Source organism: Puma concolor, chromosome A1 (genome assembly GCF_028749965.1).
Source record: "Puma concolor isolate L17-30 chromosome A1, mPumCon1.1.hap2, whole genome shotgun sequence".
In the NCBI taxonomy this organism is placed as follows: domain Eukaryota; kingdom Metazoa; phylum Chordata; class Mammalia; order Carnivora; family Felidae; genus Puma; species Puma concolor.
The window spans coordinates 212,685,482-212,706,091 of NC_141667.1; the positions used below are offsets into that span (position 1 = coordinate 212,685,482).

Here is a 20,610-nt window from a genome sequence, read left to right on the forward strand (position 1 = left end):
CAGTGCAGAGCTGGATGCAGGGCTCAAACTCACAAACTATGACACCATGACCTGAGCTGAAACCAAGAGTTGGACGCTCAACCAACTAAGCCATCCAGGCGCCTCTGACTTTTGTGTTCCTATTACACCACCATAAACCCTGCAAGTGCTTCCAAGGCAGCAGCTGTTCAAACTAAATGTGAGGACGTTTCAGCAAGGAAAAGAAAAAAAAAATAACCACCCTGACCATACTAAAACATACCAAATCAACTTGACTCATACATTAAATGAGCTCAATAATTTTCATGGCTACAAACCTCTACATTAATTTCATCAAACCAAAATGTATTACTTCAGTTACTAAAGGAAAAAGTATTTGCATCAAATTGCTTAAGATATAACTAAAAGAAAGATCAGTCTGAGTCCTGTCTCAAATATGCATAGCAAAATTATAATTAAGTAAAAACACGAAGGAGAAAAACTTTGTACTTACCACCTCAGATTGTGATCCTATTAAAAACATAAAAACATCTCCGGTTAACAATACACTTATAGACAAAGTTATATACATAATTTCTATGGTGCAAACATACTGACTGATTGCATAAATCAATTTACCATACATCTCAAATAAAAGAAAGTGGTTTAATTTTGCATTCTGGAGTCACTTTAGACTTCTTAGTAATTTCTTACTGGTAATATAATGATACAAATCTATCTAAATCATCCTTTCAATATAACAGTACCTTGGAAATCCCTGAGGAAACTAGTTAAATTTATGATGTATAAAGTTATAAAGTTACAAATAAATTTGTTTAAATCCAAAAATGTCAAACATTTACTTCTTTGTAAACTGAAAGACCTTTAGAAACCTACATGCTTACCATCCTGAGCTTCTTGACACCTTTTAATCCAGACAGTGAAATCAGGATCTGCACCTAGAAAAAAACAGAGTGTAACATCACTAATCTGCACCATCTAACATATTCATTCAACAAATACTTACTGAATATCTACTATGTTCCAAGCAGTGCTTTAGGCACTCAGGGATTCAGCAGTAAATTAGACAGAAACCCTTGTCGTACCACAGTTTATAGCAAACGTAAAATTACAGCTACAAATACACTAATAGGTTTAACATCTAGACATTCATCCTGAAGAATTAAAAAAAAAAAAAATTGCTTTTAACCAGTCAACCTTACTGGTTCCCAGATACACAGAATCTCTATTTCCCCTCACCCTCTTCTGTTAAAGGAGCTTCCTCTAGCACAACGAAATCAGATCTGAATTAGAGTCCCTACACACCATCATTTAGTGTGGAGTGGAAGCCTAGTAACAGACAGCTGGACTGGGATCTAAAGGCCTCTCCTGACCCAGGTTTGTTCTCCAAAGCAGCTACCTACCTATCCTGTCTACTGTTCTCTCAGTGGCCTGCTTGTTACCATGCCATTCTTACCAAGGGCAAAAAACACCTCTGGGGCGCCTGCGTGGCTCAGTTAAGCGGCCAACCTCAGTTCAGGTCATGATCTCACAGTTCATGGGTTTGAGGCCCGCGTTGGGCTCTGTGCTGACAGCTCAGAGCTTGGAGCCTGCTTCAGATTTGGTGTCTGTCTCTCTCTCTCTCTCTCAAAAATGAATAAACATTTAAAAAAATTTTTTTAAAAACCACTTCTGTACTTTGTGTAGTTGTCGTATCTCCAGATTCCATGGGAGCCAACAGATGACAGATGGTGAACTATACACTTAAAAGACGGCAATGCAAACATCTATGTAAGCAAATTATTACAAGACTTAGAACAATGATGATATCTAAACAGTACAGGGTCTAATGAAATATAATGTTTAAAATTATTAAAAGTATTCTACATAAAAGTTTACACACTCAATCTAATTACAAGCAAGATTATTTTGAAAAATAAAAATTTCTTAAAATGGGGTGCCTGAGTGGCTCAGTTGGTTAAGCATCCAATATGGGCTCAGGTCATGATCTCGTGGTTTGTGGGTTCAAGCCGTGCACTGGGCTCTGTGCTGACAGCTCAGAGACTGGAGCCTGCTTTGGATTCTGTGTCTCCCTCTCTGCCTCTCCCCCACTTATGTTCATTTTCTTTCTCTCTCTCAAAATTAAACATCAAAAAAATTGTTTTAATTTCTTAATATGAAATTTCCTAATACATTAATTTATAAGTGAAATTCAACTACACAGGCCTTAACTAATACCTACATACACGTACATACATATTCATTTTAGTGGGCGAAACAATTACATCAAAATCTTTGATTTAAATAACCTATTATTCAAATTAATCAGTAAATAAAAACCAAGCTTTCTACCATACCAAAGGAAAAAAAAAAGTAATATTCTGAGTTATAAATTTTTTACCTTGTCTAATAAGGGAACCCTAACAATTTAACATAAATTTTCCCTAAAATTAAAAAGAGCAAATCTGTTTTTAAATTAAATATCCTCAACAGCAATTTTACCAAAAACCAGACACCTTCATTTGAGGCAGACTGAAGTAATTCTAAGATAAAAGTCCATGGCAAGAAGGTATTAAAAAAGAAAAATTTTAGATGGGGAACTTTCTATTGCTCTAAAAAAAGAAGTAAGGAATAGGGCTTTGAAGTCTAGAAAGGGGAATGATTCATGTCTCTTCAGGGTTTTCATATATGTATCATACAAGAAAACTGGACTCTAGAATTTGCTAGGAGTGGTGGTACGCTGGCTTGCTAAGCGAGTAACCTAATGGTTCACATACTACCACTCTTTCCTAATTTGTAGGTTCCGATTGCAAAGTTGGGCGCGCTGTCCTCTCCCGAGCAGGTATACAGAAGAAAAGCAAATAATCAAAACAATACAACAGTAAATTTTTAGAAATATAAAAACACAGTCATGCAATACTTTAAAGTAGAGATTCACAACCTCAGCACTACTGATATTTTGGATGAGATACTTCTCTCTGTTCTGGGAAATAATCCTGTACAACATAGAATGTTTACCAGTATCCCTGGCCTCTACTCACTAGATGTCAATAGCACATCCCCCATCCATCAGTCATGGTCATCAAAAATCTCTTCAGACATTATCAAATGTCCCCAAGGGAGTAAAATCATCCCTAGTTAGGAACCACTGCTCTAGAGAACTGTGAAAAGACTCTATCATTAGAGGAAGATAAAATGACAGTACACAATACACAATAAGAATTCTGTAGTCTACGATTATCTATGAGATTACTTACAACTTTTGTCTGCCAGTATTTTGCAGACTTTTCTGGTTTTTTGGCTCTTTCAATTTCTATACGTGTGCAGATATCCATACTACTAATTTTCACATACTTCTCTGAAGCTGACGTTAAAAACTCACAGTACTTTCAAACCTCCAAGTTTCCTCCTATCACAATTTACCCAAACTGACACTACACTTCCTTATAAAAATTTCTGCTGTAAAACTTCCCATCTCAGCTACCTGAATAATAACTTAAACTGAATAGACTTCTGAAAAAAGAGCAAATGAAACTTTCACTTGTCTATTAGAAAAATATAAAGCCAGGCTAAGTAAAGGGAGCACACTGAGTCTTTATACACAGTTTTTAACTTCTAATGGCAAAGTTCACCTGTGATTTAAATGCTAAAGAAAGGACAATTTAACCAATTTTAAGTAAACTCAAATTCTGCAAACAACAGGAAATGTCAGTAAGAAAAGAAAAAAAGATGTTGGGTTTCTACAATGAACTTGAGATGAATCTGAGATTACACTAACAAAATTGAGCTGTGGTATTTAAAATACAGAAATAGTGGGTTAGTTTATTAACATACAATTCCAATACTTACTATCTAATTTCTGTCCTCCTACAAAAGTTTCTAGAGCAGCAGCAAAGTTTTTTTCATGGTATTCACATATCCTGCATGAGCATATTAAAAACAAATACCACACACACGTGAGATCATGAAAAAAGGCTTTCTTTCTAATTAAATATCTTAGCATGCTCTACTGGTAAAAGAAATATTTTAAGTATATGTTAATAAGCCAAGAAGTGTTCTAATATACTGTAACATTAAATATATCTCCCATTAAAACCCTATTTTGGAACTCATTTCAGAAGGAATTTCTTGATTTTAATTATGTACACTTGCTTATTCCAAAATATAGTTACACTAAGAAATTAAAGAAGTTTCTTAAGAATAAAGTTACACTTAACAGAAACAAGCTGGGATATAAAGTACACAGATACAGCGCTTTCACAGCATTAAATGTAGCCTGTCTAGCTTGGTTGAGAAATATATTCTCTAGTCACTTAAATATAGTAAATCCCAAACAATGAACAAAAAGGGATATGAAATCCATCAGTTTCATCTATACCTTGCAATTACTCCAATCATTGCTATTTTAAAAAACACTAGTTATATATCTCCTATCACATACTAACTAGTTATGGAAGTATAAAATTATATTTAAAATTAAATCCTATTTCAGCTGTAAAATGTATTAATAAAATGTATCAAGGGGCGCCTGGGTGTCGCAGTCGGTTAAGCGTCTGACTTCAGCCAGGTCACGATCTCGCGGTCCGTGAGTTCGAGCCCCGCGTCAGGCTCTGGGCTGATGGCTCCGAGCCTGGAGCCTGTTTCCGATTCTGTGTCTCCCTCTCTCTCTGCCCCTCCCCCGTTCATGCTCTGTCTCTCTCTGTCCCAAAAATAAATAAAAAACGTTGAAAAAAAAAATTAAAAAAAAAAAAATAAAATGTATCAATACAGAATTTACTATTTACATAAAACTTAAAATTAATTCATTCAACAAACTAAACACCTACTATCTATAGTCCAGATTCAATAAGAAGAGTGGTTATTGCATACCCTTTTCTCAGCATAGCAATGGAATTATTTGGATTAAGTTCAAGAGATTTCCTTGCATCAGCAACAGCATCTATATACAAAAAAAATAAAAAAATTTAAAAAAAATGGGGTTTTTAGTCAGTTATTTGTGGATCCTAACAAGTTACATACGGAACTTGAATCAGCCTTAGATTTTTAAGTTTTCAAGTTTGAAAATGGACAAATGCTTCTAAATTAGGAAAAACTAATCCAAGATATAATTCAAAAAACTTTACCCTCATACCTTATGAGCCTAATATTTAGCTTCCTTTTTAAAGCTATTCAGTCAATGAATAAAGCTCTGTGATAAAGTTCATCTAATTTTCTCATTAACATCATCTATGTAATTTGTCTCAAGGTATTTAATTTTTCCCTACCCAGATTCTCTATCCAGAATAAAGTTACACAATACAGAAAGGTATTCTTTTTTTATAAAAATTGCAAATAAGAACATTTCATTTAAATACTCTGTGAAATAGTAAATGTAATGCTATTTTTTGTTAGCATATAAAATAACTACAAATGAAATCCATATAAATTGTCCACCCACTGAAGGAAGAAAAGACACCCAGAACATCTGTTTGGGTGTTGCTCAACAAGTTTGTCATGTTTCAGCTACTTTACACCCTGTATGAAAGACCAATTTAAAAATCCTGAAAGATAATCTCTACTGTGTATGATTCACTGTATCTTTGGCAAAATTTACAACTTAAGAAAAAATACAATCAGTAAGAAAAGTTACCACAGTAATTCCCAAGAAGAATGTAACAATAAGCTCTTTGACAATAATATTCTGCATCATCTGGTTTCTGTTCCAAAGCCTTAGTCAGCTCCTAAAATATAAACATGTTGACTGTTAGTACATGTTTTTTTAAAAGCAACTGAATTCTAATTAAACATGATTTTTAATCAAATAACCTATTATCATAAGCTATTTGGAGAAAAGATAACAGGGAATTACAATAAGTCTGGAGCTTTTCTTTGCAAGAGAGTCGGTATCTCCCCTTCTCCGCTCTCCCCCACCAAAACCTACAATCTAATGTAGTATCTTAGCACAATTCCTGGCCTACAGTAGAAACTCAATAAATGGTAATTATTATCACCTCATTTATTCTGAAGAATTTAGATGATATACATTGACCATCACAGATTTTCTCCTCCTAATTTGGAAAAGACTCAAAGATCATGTAGAAGTTGACATGCCTAGAAAATGCAAAGCTGTCCAATAAAAACAAAGAAACAAACACAAAACCTAGAAGTTAAATCTAGAGCTCAGGGAAGTTAACAGAATCAATAAAGACACAATCAAGCTTATCTGGCCCTCTCCTATCCTGTCAATGGCAGGCAACCCTAAGAAATTACAGCATTCTGTTTAAAACCCAGATACAATATCTCATAGAAAGCTACTATCAATTGATCAAGATTTAACATCAGATTAAAAGTCTGCCACCCTGGGCAGTCAAAAAAGTATGTTAAGTGGTAGCTGAAACGATGCAAGAAGACACAACACGATCACAATCGGCCAACGAGAAATATAGGCCAATAGGAATGCTTTCATTCTCTACCCAGTGCTCACACATCCTAGGGATTTGGTAGTTTTCTTAAAAGGTAAAATCATTTCAAAAGCCACACATCATTAATTTTGCTTTAACCCAGTAGTGTGGTTCTCACAAAGCAATGTATACTATACATGGTAATCATTTACCCAAAATCCAACACACCTAAGATCCACACCATTTTTTACTATCTTCACCTCTACCATCCTGATTCAAGCAATAATGAAAATCAAGATCCGGTTTACATCAATAGGCATAAAATGCTCCAATGTCTTTCGCTGACTCAGGACAAAGGCCCAAGTTCGTCCAGTGACCTGCAATGCCCTCCCTGATACTACCCTCTGCTAGCTTTTCAACCTCCTCTCTTACTACTCTTCCCCTTGTTCGTCTACCCTAAGCAAACTGGCCTCCTTGCTGTTCTTTCAAACACCTTAGGACTCTGCACCTGCTGCTTCTCTCACTGGAAAGCTCTTTCCCCCCAGACATGCACAGAAGATCTATTCCTTTACTTTCTGGTTAGTGATGAGGCTGTGCCAGAGACAGGATTCAAATCCAGTCTGCCTGACTCCAAATATGGTTTTAAACACTGCCTCTTGGTAATGTTGTTCCAAGTATCTTTCACACACCAATGACATTTTATTAATGTGTTTTCCTAACACTTTAAAATTCCTAAGTTAAATGATACCATCTTGCACTAAACTTTCAACAATTTTGAAAAGAGCTAATAGCTTCTTACCTATCTACTCAAATATATCTTCAAACCAAATTTCTAGCCTCTCCTAAGCAAGAAAACAGGTACATTTCAGGTCAAAAAAGCTACTATAAATTATACTAATATCTGGATCATCTAATTGTTTTATTTTTAACGTTTATTTAAGAGTGCGACAGAGGGGGGAGAGGCAGAGAGATAAGGAGAGAGAGAATCCCAAGCAGGCTCCAGGCTGTCAGTGCAGAGCCCGACACAGGGCTTGATCTCACAAACCATGAGATCATGACCTAAGCCGAAATCAAGAGTCAGACGCTTAACTGACTGAGCCACGCAGGCACCCCGGGATTATTAACTTAGAAAGCATTTTTAAACATATGTTACGTAACAAATCCAGGCCAGACACTGGGGGTACAAAGATAATTAAAATTAAAATGGAGTCAAGTAAAAACTTCTGAATTTCAAAGAACCAACTTGCAAATAACCTTTAAAAGCACAAACTAACTGGTTAAGGAGAAACAGTTACGTGATGCAGTTAAATAAAACAACTTACTTGTTAGGCTGTTATTTTTGAAAAGTTACCAAGGGACAGAGCACAAACTGAACATTATGACACAAATTTAAATCATAAACTACAATAACCAATTTACTTTGAATAAGCAATACACAGTATAATAAAACCAGAAAAAGTGAAGTTAAAACAATAATTTGTGGTTGTATGAACTACAACGGACTTGTGGCATGTTTTGAGAGTTCTACTGTTTCTGTGACAACAGTTGTTCACTGCTGGAGTACAAAGGGACTGAAGAAAGGTATCTCAGAAGGCAAGGACTTCAGTGCCAACATTTGAATCATAGTGGCAAAAGGCCATTATGTAATGCAGACCAATGGGAAACATACTGTGAACATGTCCAAAGATATATACTTCCATAAAATTGGTTACGCTATGATCAAGCAATTTATAGTTCTAAAAATAAAGAGACTCAGTGAACTCTAAAGTATAATTACACTGAAATCTTTACCAAGCTAATGACAAAGGAAATACCCTGATAATCCAGAAAAAATAAGGGGAAAAAACCTCCTTTTTAAGGCATTAAAATTGTTTAAAATTTGAACCTGAGAAAATGAATTTCTAAATCTTTCCAGTTTTAGGCTTTGTAAAAATGCTACTCAACAAGATAACTTGTTGTTAAGGTTAAAAGCTAAAGCAGACTGCTCAGAGGGACCTAACTGCTGAAGGTATGTAGCTCTAGGTATCTCAATTTGACTCCATTTCCCTTTTTCTTCTAGCCACGCTAATCCCCAATCACAGATAATAAACAAGAGTGTCAACCCTTCTCCTTTCCTAAACTATCTAGCACTGCTGAAAACAAAAACCACACAACCATGCACAACTGGTAACATTGCACATTTATGCTAACCAGCTACACTCTCAACAAAGCTATCAATGGTCAGTATCTTTAAAGTCAGCTACCAAACCTTTAATTATATTATACATCCCTAGACCTACCTCCTCCTCCAGAGGATGACCTTGATGCCTTGAACCCAGAGACTTATCACTTCTCAACTATATAACCTTGAGCAAGTTAATCTCTTTGGCCTCAGCTTCCTTGTGAGTAAAATGCAAATACCCACCTCAACTGTTCCAAGAATTATGGGGGGGGGGGGGGGGAAGGGGGAGGGGTGGAGGGTGCCTGGCGGCTCAGTTAAGCATCTGACTTCGGCTCAGGTCATGATCTCATGGCTCGTGGGTTCGAGCACCGCATTGGGCTCTGTGCTGACAGCTCAGAGCCTGGAGCCTGCTTCAGATTCTGTGTCTCCCTCTCTCTCTGCCCCTCACCTGCTCACGCTTTGTCTCTCTTAAAAATGAATAAACGTTTAAAAAAAAAAAAGATGCACAAAACCCCTGCCACCTTAAAGTTTACAATGGGGCCCACTTTAGATAGGATGGTCTAGGAAAAAAAGCTGAGATGACATTTCAGCTGAAATCTCAATAGGTCTTATCTAGTCCCACTTCACAGGAAACCTGATCCAGAGTGACAAGAGGAATTTTCCTGAGGTTATGGATTTATTATGAAACCAGGATTTTGGATCCAAGCACTCTAATTCCAGAGCCTTTGCTTTTTTCTTTCATTTTTTTTTTTTTAATTAAACTTTACCCCCAGTGTGGAGCTCAAACTCATGACCTGAAGATCAAGAGTCACATGTTCTAAGAACTAAGCCAGCCAGGCACCCCCAAAGCCCGTGCTCTTAACTGTTTATACTGGTTCTCAAAAGATCTCATAATCCATACATATGTTTTCTCTCCCTAGTGAGCTGAGACATCCTGTTCAAGTGTTTGACTACCCTAGTTAGTCTCTGCTATGTTCTCAGTGTACTTCATACACCACTCCATTAGAATATTTACCTTATATTTTACTAATCTGTTGATTTGTCTCTGTCTCCACTAGAATGCAAACTTCCTCAATGCAGTCTTTTCATCTTTAGATACCTGACTCCCAGCACAAAATTCACCAGTAATGTATATTGTATACTGAATGAATGAAAAAGGTGAATCAGCTTGATACATTTCCCCTTTAATCCTAATTGGATAGTCTTATATAAAAATATAACATTTTAGGGGCTCCAGGGTGGCTCAGTTGAACATCGGGCTCTTAATCTCAACTCAAGTCATGATCTTGCAGTTTGTGAAATCAAGCCCCACATAGAGTTCTGTGCTGACAGCTTGGAGCCTGGGGATTCTACCTCTCCCTCTGCCTCTGCCCCTCCCCCACTGGCTCCTGCAGTCTCTCTCAAAATAAATGTAAAAAAAAAAAAAAAAGTTAACATTTTATTGATATAACATCAAGTGTCCTGATCCTGAATTTCAAAATGACTAGTTGACTCTTGAACAATGAGGTGTGTTAGGGGCACTGACCCTCACACAGTCAAAAATCCAATCTAACTTTTAACTCGCCAAAAACTTAATCCATAGATTTCTATTGACCAGAAGCCTGACTAATAACATGAACAGTCAACTGACACATATCCTGAATGTTGTATGTATTATATACTATATTCCTACAATAAAGCTAGAGGAAAAAAATTAAGAAAATCACAAGGGAAAAGCATTTACAGAAAGGTATGTGCTGGGACACATCCATGTATAAGTGGGCCAATGCAAACCCATGTTGTTCAGGGGTCAACGGTACTGCTAAACCAGCCCTTGAGAAAGTCTAGAGAGAAACAGCCTCTCATCAAGGTTTCAGGCTTACTTATCATTACCAATTACTTAGTAACTAACATTTACCTGTTCATCTTTATGAGAAGGTCTTCTCAAGCTTTAAAAAGAACACTTCCTCTTAAAACAACTGGTTCTCCCCACTCCCAGTTTCTGACTCAGGTAGGTGGGGTGGGTCCTGAGAATGTGCATTTCTAGCAAGTTCCCAGGTAATGCTGCTACAGGTGGTCTGGGGAGGATACTTTTGAGAATTACTTTCTACAACACTAGACTCAGTGTGGAAATTTGTGTCCTGAGGGCCCCATTCTGCCTCTAATTGGCTATATACATCTTTGTGACAGATCATTTGGATTTCTTTGGGTCTGTTTTCTTCTGTAAAATGGAAGGGTACGTACTAGACCACATGAAGTGTAAGAACTTTGAGTCCATCTGAGGTGGGGCCCGAGCATTTGCATTTCTAATAAATTCCCAGGTGACGCTGATGCTTCTGGTTCAAAAGCCACAGTTTAAGAACCAAGGTACTAAAGCTAACCACATGCCTATTCTATGCAATTTCGTTCTTAGGTATATACCCCCCAAAACAAAGTGCACGTGTTCACCAAGGTACACGTACAAGGAAATTCACAGTGGCTTTACTCATACTAGCTAATAACTGGAAATAACCTAAACATCTACTGTTAGTATAAACTGTTTTTGTTTTTTTTTTTTTTTGAGAGCACACACATGCGTGAGTGGGGGAAAGCCAGAGGGAGAGGGAGAGGGAGAAAGACTCTTAAGCAGGCTCCATGCTGAGCACAGAGCCGGAGGTGGGACTCAATCCCATGACCCTGGGATCATGACCTGAATCAACCGAGCCACCCACGTGCCCCTGTGCTGTATTTTTAAACAATGAAATACTACACAGCAGTGAAAAAAATAACTACTTCACACAATATGGACATATCTCACATGTTTAAAGCAAGACACAGTACCAAACTCAACTGGGTAACTAGTCTATTATTCCGTTTATAGGAAGTACAAGAGAAAGCAAAACTAATGGTGACAGAGATCAAAATGGGAGTTTTCCTGGTGGGTAAGGGGAATTATTGGCTGGGAAGAAGGATGAGGGAGCTCTCAGGATGGAAGTGGTCCCCATCTTGATCTGGGGGGTACACGCATGTGTAAAACTACAACTTCAGTAGCTGCAGACTTACGATGTTATACACACAACCTCAAAAAAATGTTCTTAAATAAAACAAAGGAGATGAGAAGTGACAACGAAATTCATTGCAACAATATCCTTTAAAAGCAACCCATATAAGCTAGATTTCCAATGAAGGCAGTGGGGCTAAGACGACCACAACAAATGTAGCTTCTGAAATTAACAGTTGTCTAGATGACCTACTGAATTATGGAGAAAAATGCTCAGTGCCTCCTGTAACATTATTCTAATCCTGATCCCAGAAGCTTCTCTGGGAAACAGAGCACAACAGATGAACCAACCATTTTATCCGAGGGCCTTCATATCTAGACCCAAAAAAACACACCCCAACTTAAAAGGTTCTAAAGGACCTGGCCCCTGGCTTCCTCCTGGCACCATCACTCACTCCTCTTTCATCCCCCTCTAGTGAAATGGGCCTTTTTTGCTGCTCCTTGAGTCGGACAGCCTCATGACTTTGCATTGGCTCTTTTCCTACCTGGAATGCTCTTTCCCCAGAGCTTCACATCACCCTCTCTCAGGTCTCTGTTCAAACATCACCTCTTCAGACAGACTCTACTACACAGGTGGCAAATTTCGTTTAGCAGTCCTAGCTAGAAAAAAAACATCTCTTGCCTCAAACTGCTAACCTTACCTGTATTAGATATAACAACTAGACAAGGTTTGGTTTCCTCTTTCCCTCCTACTTCAAACCAAGAAAGCCCTCGCTGTATTTTGCGACCAACTGCATCATGTATCCCTCGCCTTGGGCCCTCTTTATTATTCTTAATTATTACTTAAATCTTGCTCTTTTGACTTTTCTTTCTACCTTTATAGTCTTCCACTTCACACAAATACAAAGTATCCTGTAAATACAAATGCAAGACATAATACAAGACTTTAATCCATAGCAATCAGTGTCTTGTACAAAGCAACTCCAAAAAAAAGTTCTGATATATGAGTGGATAATGAACAGTGACAGGACATCTGGAAATATTCAGGAACACGGTAAAAGGTTTTGTTCCAGGAGTCTGCACTTTTTAGCACAGCACTTGGTATGTACGGATGGCAAGAATTATCATCAAGTGGAAAACCGAATTAACAAATATAATCAAGCCTAGATTTCACTTTTTCTCCTACTCACAAATGCCATTAAAAAAAAAAACAAAACAAAACTGTTTCCAGGCCAACTATGAAGGTTAACTACGCCCCCAAGAAATAAAGAAGGCATTCGTAAGCAGCTACGAGGATGCAGTAACGCTCTACAACTGGGAGGGGACATGAACAAGGGTCTGGAGTAACTGGGGCACTGTGGAACCGAGGACAGACGGACACTGTCAGGATTAAGGATGATACACAACATCAACAGTAACCCCGATCCCAGGAAGGCAGTGCCGAGAAAAGGCGGGGTCCGCTGGAACCCGTGGGGGCCGCGCTCTCCCAAGAAGAGTGGAGGAAGCGGAGACTGATTCTCTCACCTCTAACGCCGCCTGGGGGTCCTCGTCGATCAGAGAATCTGAAAAGCTCCGGAAAAACCTGCCAGCGAAAACAACGACATGCTCACTAAGGAGAGGGTGAGTGGGAGGGGGAGATAAAAAAATAATTAGCGAAAAGAATAAAAACACGCACGTCTGGGCTGTTGCAGGTTCTGCTGCAGCTGCCGCCATCCCTAATAATCGCTGTTGCTGTTAGAGCTGCTACCACCGAGGTTACGAGCTGCGCCGCCGCCCAAGGGGGAAACTTCTGGAGAAACACAAACTGAGCTTCCGTCCTAAGTAGCCAACGAGCAGCCACGCAGCGTGCGGCGGGGGGAGGGGAAACGAAAAGTGAGCGCAGGGCGGGCTGGGACCGTGGAGGACTGAGTCTCGCGGCCGGCCGCGTCCCGTGACCAACACTCCCAGTCCCCGCCCTTCGCAGCCATGGTTACGGACGCGTGGGCTATTCACGTCTCCGCACTCCAACAGAGCCTTCGGGGGTAGTAGTTCAAAAGCATTTTTGTACCATACTGTTATTCCCCAGGAGCGTGTGACGCTTGGGAAAGTTTTGCACGTCTATTAATAATAAGGCACATCGGGCTCCATTTTCACCACAGCTCACTATAATTCTTATCATGGCTCCCCGAGGCAGCCGAGGCTTTCATGACCTGTGACGTCATTCTGCACTACGTGTCTTTTCCGGGAGCGTAGTTCCGGCCTGTGCGTATTTCCTGTGATTTATGCGCTGGGAATCCTAACGGACAAGGACTTGCCGGAAATCGTCCTGCCCTTGCAGATGCTAGACTGAAGGATGCACTTTGGTTCCGGTTCGCGTGTACTATTCCATTACCCAGGACTCCACAGCCGCAGGCTTTTTTCCTAGTTGGCTTCCCACATTTGCATTTTTAAAAGTATGTTATTGTCTCTGTGCTATGGAAGAATGGTTAAAGGGAAAAGAACAGTTGTTGACCACAACTGCTGTGTTTCAAGCCAAAGTGACCCTCTTACATAGGTCAGTAATTGTAGGGATGGACAGAAAGGTAAGAGAAGAAATATGTGAGGTAAAACTGGCTGGGTTTGCTGATCTTTTAGGATCAGTGTTTTTTGTGTCATATTAATAAGGCTTCACCTACTCCAAGGGCATGAGGCTATTCTGTGTTCTCTTCTAGATGCTTTATTAATTTAGGTTTGACATCCAGGACTATGATTTATCTCGTTAATTTTTGAGGAAGGTATGAGCCTGAGATCAAAGCTCTTTTCCCCCAATATGGATATCTGAGTGACCCAGCCCTACTTACTGAAAATGCTGTCATTTATTATTTCGCCTATTAAATTCTTTTTTTAATGTTTTATTTATATATTTTGAGAGATAGAGAGCACGTGCACACGTGGGGAAGGGGCATAAAGAGAGGGGGGGGGGGGGAAGAGAGAATCCCAGGCAGTTTCCATGCTGTCTGTGCACAGCCTGATGCGGGCTCGATCCTGTGAATTGTGAGATCATGATCTGAGCAGAAATCCAGAGTTGAACACTCAGTTACCATCCAAGTGCCCCCACCCCCACCCCACTAAATTCTTAAGGTACTTTTGTTGTCAAGTAGAAGACCATGTGTATGTGGGTCTATGTGTCTAACCTTGTACCAGTACCACACTATCATAATTAATGTAGCTTTATAATGGATCTTGAGGTCCTAGAACTTTTCAAGTTTGCCTTGGCTATTCCAAATCCTCTGTGTTGCCATTATTTTATACATTTTATACAATTTATTTCCACTTAGTTACAAATTTTAGAATGAGCTTGTCAACTTAAAAAAAAAAAAAAAGCCTGCTGGGATTTTAATTGGACTTGCATTGGATCTGTAGATCTGTTTGGAGAAAACGGACTTCTTAATATTGAGACATAAGTATCATTCATATACCCTCCATTTGTTTAAGTGCTCTTTAATTTCCCTCAGCAGTTTTGTAAATTTCAGTGTAGACGTATCACATATCTTTCATTAGATTTATACTTGGGTATTCGGCTTAAAAACAAAACTTTTATTTATTTATTTTGAGAGAGAGAGAGAGACGGGGTGGGGGAAGAGTGAGCAAGGGAGAGGCAGAGAGGGAGAGAGAGAATTCCAGGTGGGCTCCACGCTGTCAGCACAGAGCCCTGCGTAGAGCTCAGGAACTGTGAGATCATAACCTGAGCCAAAAATCAAGAGTCAGACACTTAACCAACTGAGCCACCCAGGCCCTCCAGTTATTTGGTTTTTTTAATGCTATTTTAAATGACATTTTAAAAGTTTTATATTTAGGGATGACTGGGTGGCTCAGTCGGTTAAGCATCCAACTTCAGCTCAGGTCAAGATCTTGAGATCCATGAATTCAAGCCCTGCATCTGGCTCTGTGCTGACAGCTCAGAGCTTGGAGCCTGCCTCATTCTGTGTCTCCCTTTCTCTCTGCCCCTCTCCAGCTTGCACTCTGTCTCTCTCACTCTCTCTCAAAAAATAAACGTTAAAAAAGATAAAAGTCTTATATTCTACTTCTTTGTTTTTAATACGTAGAAACAGTATTTTTACATATTGACCTTCTATTTCTTTTTTTTTTTTTTTAACATTATTGAGAGACAGAGCATGAGCAGGGGAGGGGCCAAGAGATAGGGAGACACAGAATCCGAAGCAGGCTCCAGGCACCGAGCGAGATCATGACCTGAGCTGAAGTCGGACGCTTAAGCGATGGAGCCACCCAGGCGCCCCTTGACCTTACATTTCTAATACCTTGTAGGTTCTTTTAGAATTTCTATGATTACAATTTTTCATCTGTGAATAAAGATTGTTTAAGGTCTCGTGAAATGACTATACCATTCATTTCTTTGTCTTGCTGTCTTTCACTGGCTGGTACATCTCATATAGTGTTGAATGGAATAGTGATAATGGGTTTCCTCTCTTGGCTATAACATCAGAGGGGAAGGCATTCAATAGCAAATGCTTTTTCTGCCTTTACTGAAATGTTCATATCTATTTTTTCTTTAAAGTGAATTACTTTGATTTTCAAGTGTTCTCTAAATGGCCAATATGCATAGGAAAAGAAGTTCTACATCAATAGCTATATTAGGGACATTAAAGTCATACTTTGCTACTAAACACTCACCAGAATTGTTTAAAAGGAATTCCAATACCAAGCCTAGGCAGGGATATGGGGCACCTATAACTGGTGTATGTTGCTAGTGGGAGTATAAATTGGTGTCATTACTTTAGAAAACTTTTTAAGATTTAAAAAAATAATCTCTACACCCTAACATGGGACTCGAATTACAACTCCAAGAATTACATGCTCCACAGCCAGGCACCCCTAGAAAACTTTTGACACTATCTACTAAAGCTAGTCATACATATACCTTGTTACCCAAAAATTCTACCACTGGGCATATCCCCAAGAGAAAAGAGTACTTAGTTTGTGTACACGAATATTGATTACAGCATTATGCACAGGAAAAACTGTAAATAAATATCCTTTGATAGGAGAAAAATACTATAGAGCAATGATTAAGAATAAATTGCCAATACACACAACAAAATGTAGGAACCTCACATACATACCTCACATACATAATGTTGAGTTAAAGAAGCCAGACAGGGTACATCTCGATTGATTCCATTTATAGGAAGATAAAAACTATTGTGAGGGATACCAGAAAGTGATCTCCTAGCTGAGAAGAGCCACAAAGGAAACTTCTTGGATGCAGGAAATGTTACATATCTTGAACCAGGTGGCAATTACGCCAATATATTCAGATGTAAAATTTTATTGGGTTGTACACATAAGATTTGTACCTTTCATGCCTCCATAAATAGGAGGTAAAGATTTAAAACACAACCAGCAACAGTCAGAATTTGAAATTTATGACATTTACAATAGCATCAAAAATATTAAATACTGAAAAATAAACCTGACAAAGGATACACAAAAAGTATACATTGAGATTTATGAAACATTGCTGAGAGAAATTAAAGAACACCTAAACAAATGGAGATACATCTATGGAGACTTAATATTGTTAAAATGTCAGTTCTTCCCAAATTGATCTATGGATTCAACATGATCCCAATCAAAATCCCAAAGGTTTTTTCTGTTTCAGTTGAGAAACTGATTCTGCAAATTCAGGTGGAAATACATAATTAGAATAGTCAAATCAACTTTGAAAAATAACAAAGCTGGAGAACTAACACTACTGATTTCAACACACCAACCTTTGTATGTATTGGCACAAAGATCAATAGAACAGAATAGAGTCCATAAATTCACCTGTACGTATACGACAAGTGATTTTCAACAAAGGTCCAAAGATAACTCAGGGAAGATAGTTGAAAAGGATAGTCTTTTGATACTTTTTAATTGAAAGGGACAGTGTTTTCAACAAATTGAATATACAAAAGCAAAAAAAGTGAACATCCAATACATACCTTGCATCATCTATAAAAATTAACTCAAAATGGATCATGGGCCCAAACGTAAAATTTAAAACTATAAAACGTCTAGAAGGAAGAAAACCTTAGTGACCTGGGATTAGGCAAAGATTTCTTAAATATGACACTAACAGCATGACCCTTAAGAAGTTGATAAATCAGACTTTACCAAAATTAAAAGGTTTCTGCACTTTAAAAATACTTGCGAATCATATAGCTGATGAAGAACTTGCATCCAGAATACATAAAGAGTTCTCAAAAGTCAGTAATAAGAAAGCAACAGAATTTTTGATGGACAACAAATTTTAACAATCATTTCATCAAAGAAAATATATGGATGTCACATGAGCACATCAAAAGATGCTCAAAATCAGGGGCACCTGGATGCAGGAGCACTTGTATCGCAACCAAACTCCTGGGGCAGCAGAGACAGTGATACAAAGCCTAGTGTTTAGTGCTTGGCAACAGTGGCTACAATTTCTCCACAAAATCACTTGTGCAGTTTTTTCCTAGCTGTTTGACTCAGATTGACCCCGATTCTCTAGTCCTTTTGTCTATTCTATGAACTATACAATATTCTTATAATAAAATTTCTTTATGCTGAAAACCAGAATCCATCTCTATTGCTAAGGACCCAGAACTCAAACTGGAAGACAATTTAGTATTTGGAAGTGGAATTCTCCAAAACTGACCCTGGTATGTTGTATAACTGACTGGGTATGTATAAAAGGCAGGATGAAAGGTACTGAGGACACAACTATTCCAGGATGGGAAAATGGTGACCCTGGGACAGGGCATCAAACTTATATCATCAAATGGTGTGTTCTAAAGCTGACTCTGGAAAGAGTATCCTGAGTGCTCATACTGGATGTGGCTGTGGAGGACAAGAAACCAGGGGGACACAGCTGATCTGAAAAAGACGACTGCATATGATCTCAAACATCCCAGGCATGAAACTGGATCGAGCAACAGGATGGGACTTTGATCTCACTTTGGGAGAGAAATACATGTTTTATGTAGGCATGAGCGTTTTTGAAAGTGTCTGTAAAGAAAGATGTGTGTGGGTGATGGTAGGCCACACCATTCTCCCTCATTTCTTGCTGGAGAGCCCCGATTTTGTTTGGCACCATACACATCTAAGTCATTCATGGTAACCCTACTTCCTTGGCTAGCAATTTGTTTAGGAAGGGGTATATGACAAATCTAGCCAACGAGCTCTGAAGAGACGGCTGTTCAGGGTATTCTGGGAAAGATCTTCTGACAAACAGAAACCTAGAAGGAACTACTGCAGCTATCTGCAAGTATGGCAGAAGCCATCCTGGAAACTAAAGCAAAATGCTGAGGATGGGAAAGCAGAGAGGGAAGAAACCTGGTTACTATCACCCCTGAGTTCCTGAATTAACTAACCTGGAAACCTAACTCCAGACGTCTTATTTTGTACTATTTAATAATTTTAAATTGGGTTTTTGTTTCATGCAACTGAAAGCACCCCAATCCAAACTGACAGGATTTGGAGAGTAATATTTGAAGATAAGGCTGGTGGGACCAAGAAGAGGTAAGACCATGCAGGACATCAACTCTGAGGACAGTGAGGAAGGGCTTGACACTAAAGGATTTGACATAATGAAATTGGAATAAACATTAAAAAAATTTTTTTAATAAAAAATAAAAATTAAAAAAAGTGAAAGCAATAAATTGAGAACTTAAAGTAACAGTGAGTTGGGGCACCTGGCTGGCTCAGCTAGTTGAGCATCCAGCTCTTGATTTTGGTTCAGGTCATAATCCCAGGGTTGTAAGATCAAGCCCTGCATTGGGTTCCATACTGAGTGTGCAGCCTGCTTAAGATTCTTTCTCTCCCTCTGCCCCTCTCCCCTGCTCACACACACTCTCTAAAATTTAAAAAAAAAAAAAAAATTGTTTCAGGGTGAGTTATAAAAGGTTAAATGTTGGAAAGGTCAAGGAAGATAAGGACAGAAATCTGGCATATGGAAATTAACTACTAGTTAGTGACCTTTGCAACAGTAATTTCAGGGTAATAGGGCAAATGCAATACTATAGAAGGTTAAAGAATGAATGGGAACTGAGAAAACATCAGGTTTTTAGGTTAGGACAGTGAGAGTAACATCACAGGCCAGAGAGCTAGCTATGCTCCTGTTCAGGAGTTCAATATGAGGAGATTATGTTAGGGGATGCATGGCTAGCCAGAGTTCTATAGGAGAAAGAACTTTCCCATGACTCTCTTAGGGTGCTTAGCTGGGCCTAAAAATCAAACTGACAGTTTAAAGAAGGAAAGCATACCTATTTATTTTAATGTTTTACATGATGTGGGAGCCTTCATATGGAAATGAAGATTCAAAGAAATGTTAAGCCCAAGTGTTTTTATACTAGGTTTGATAAAGAATGGGAAGTCATGAAAAATGACAGAAGAAAAGGGTATGAACTAAGGGTAGTAAACTGAGGGAAATTTAGCAAGGCCTATTTGTTCAGATTCTTTTCTGCATTCCTCTGACTTCAGAGATTAAAATGCTCCTTTTAAAATCCAATTTTTTAAGAATATTAACTGACATGACAAAATGAGTAAGTGTGTAAGTTACTACTAGGTACAGGGGTATTGCATTGAGATTTTAATTTTCTTCTCTTTTTCTGGTTCTATGTTTTCTAAGTTTAACAATTAACTGATCTGATTTCTAATTAGAAAACTTGTTTTTTTTATTATTTTTAATTTTTTAATGTTTATTTATTTTTGAGAGACAGAGTGTGAGTGGGGGAGTAGCAGAGAGAGAGGGAAACACAGAATCCGAAGCAGGCTCCAGGCTCTGAGCTGTCAGCACAGAGCCCGATGCGGGGTTCGAACTCACGAACCGTGAGATCATAACCTGAGCTGAAGTCACACGCTTACCAACTGAGCCACCAGGCGCCCCAGAAAACTTGTTTTTTAGAGTGTGTTGAATATTATTGCTAAGAAAATTTTATTGTTTTCTAATTTATAGAGCTTGGCAATCCACGTGTGCCATGTAGATGCTGCCATCTGGCATAGCAGAAAGGAAAAGTGAGAGGAGGAACTGCATTCAGCAATTCTAATCTGACCGATGGAGCTTATTATACGAATACTTAATAGCATTGCAAATACCAACAACATTTTCTGTATACTTCTTCTTCTTAAGAAATAATTGCTTGAAAACACAC

The 20,610-nt window shown here is 38.4% G+C and overlaps 1 protein-coding gene across 1 annotated transcript in view; it reads right to left on the bottom strand.

The window, feature by feature from the left end:
* Positions 1–13,554, bottom strand: part of SUGT1 (SGT1 assembly cochaperone of MIS12 kinetochore complex) — a 50,187-nt gene extending 36,633 nt beyond the window's left edge. Inside the window, exons 1-7 of the mRNA XM_025923714.2 lie at positions 13,134–13,554; positions 12,983–13,040; positions 5,588–5,678; positions 4,828–4,897; positions 3,808–3,878; positions 864–917; positions 473–489 (exon numbers count right to left, since the gene is read on the bottom strand). Coding sequence (XP_025779499.1) covers positions 473–489; positions 864–917; positions 3,808–3,878; positions 4,828–4,897; positions 5,588–5,678; positions 12,983–13,040; positions 13,134–13,171 — 399 coding nt within the window. The 5' untranslated portion in view covers positions 13,172–13,554. The remainder of the gene's footprint in view (positions 1–472; positions 490–863; positions 918–3,807; positions 3,879–4,827; positions 4,898–5,587; positions 5,679–12,982; positions 13,041–13,133) is intronic.
* Between the last annotated feature and the right edge of the window lie 7,056 nt (positions 13,555–20,610).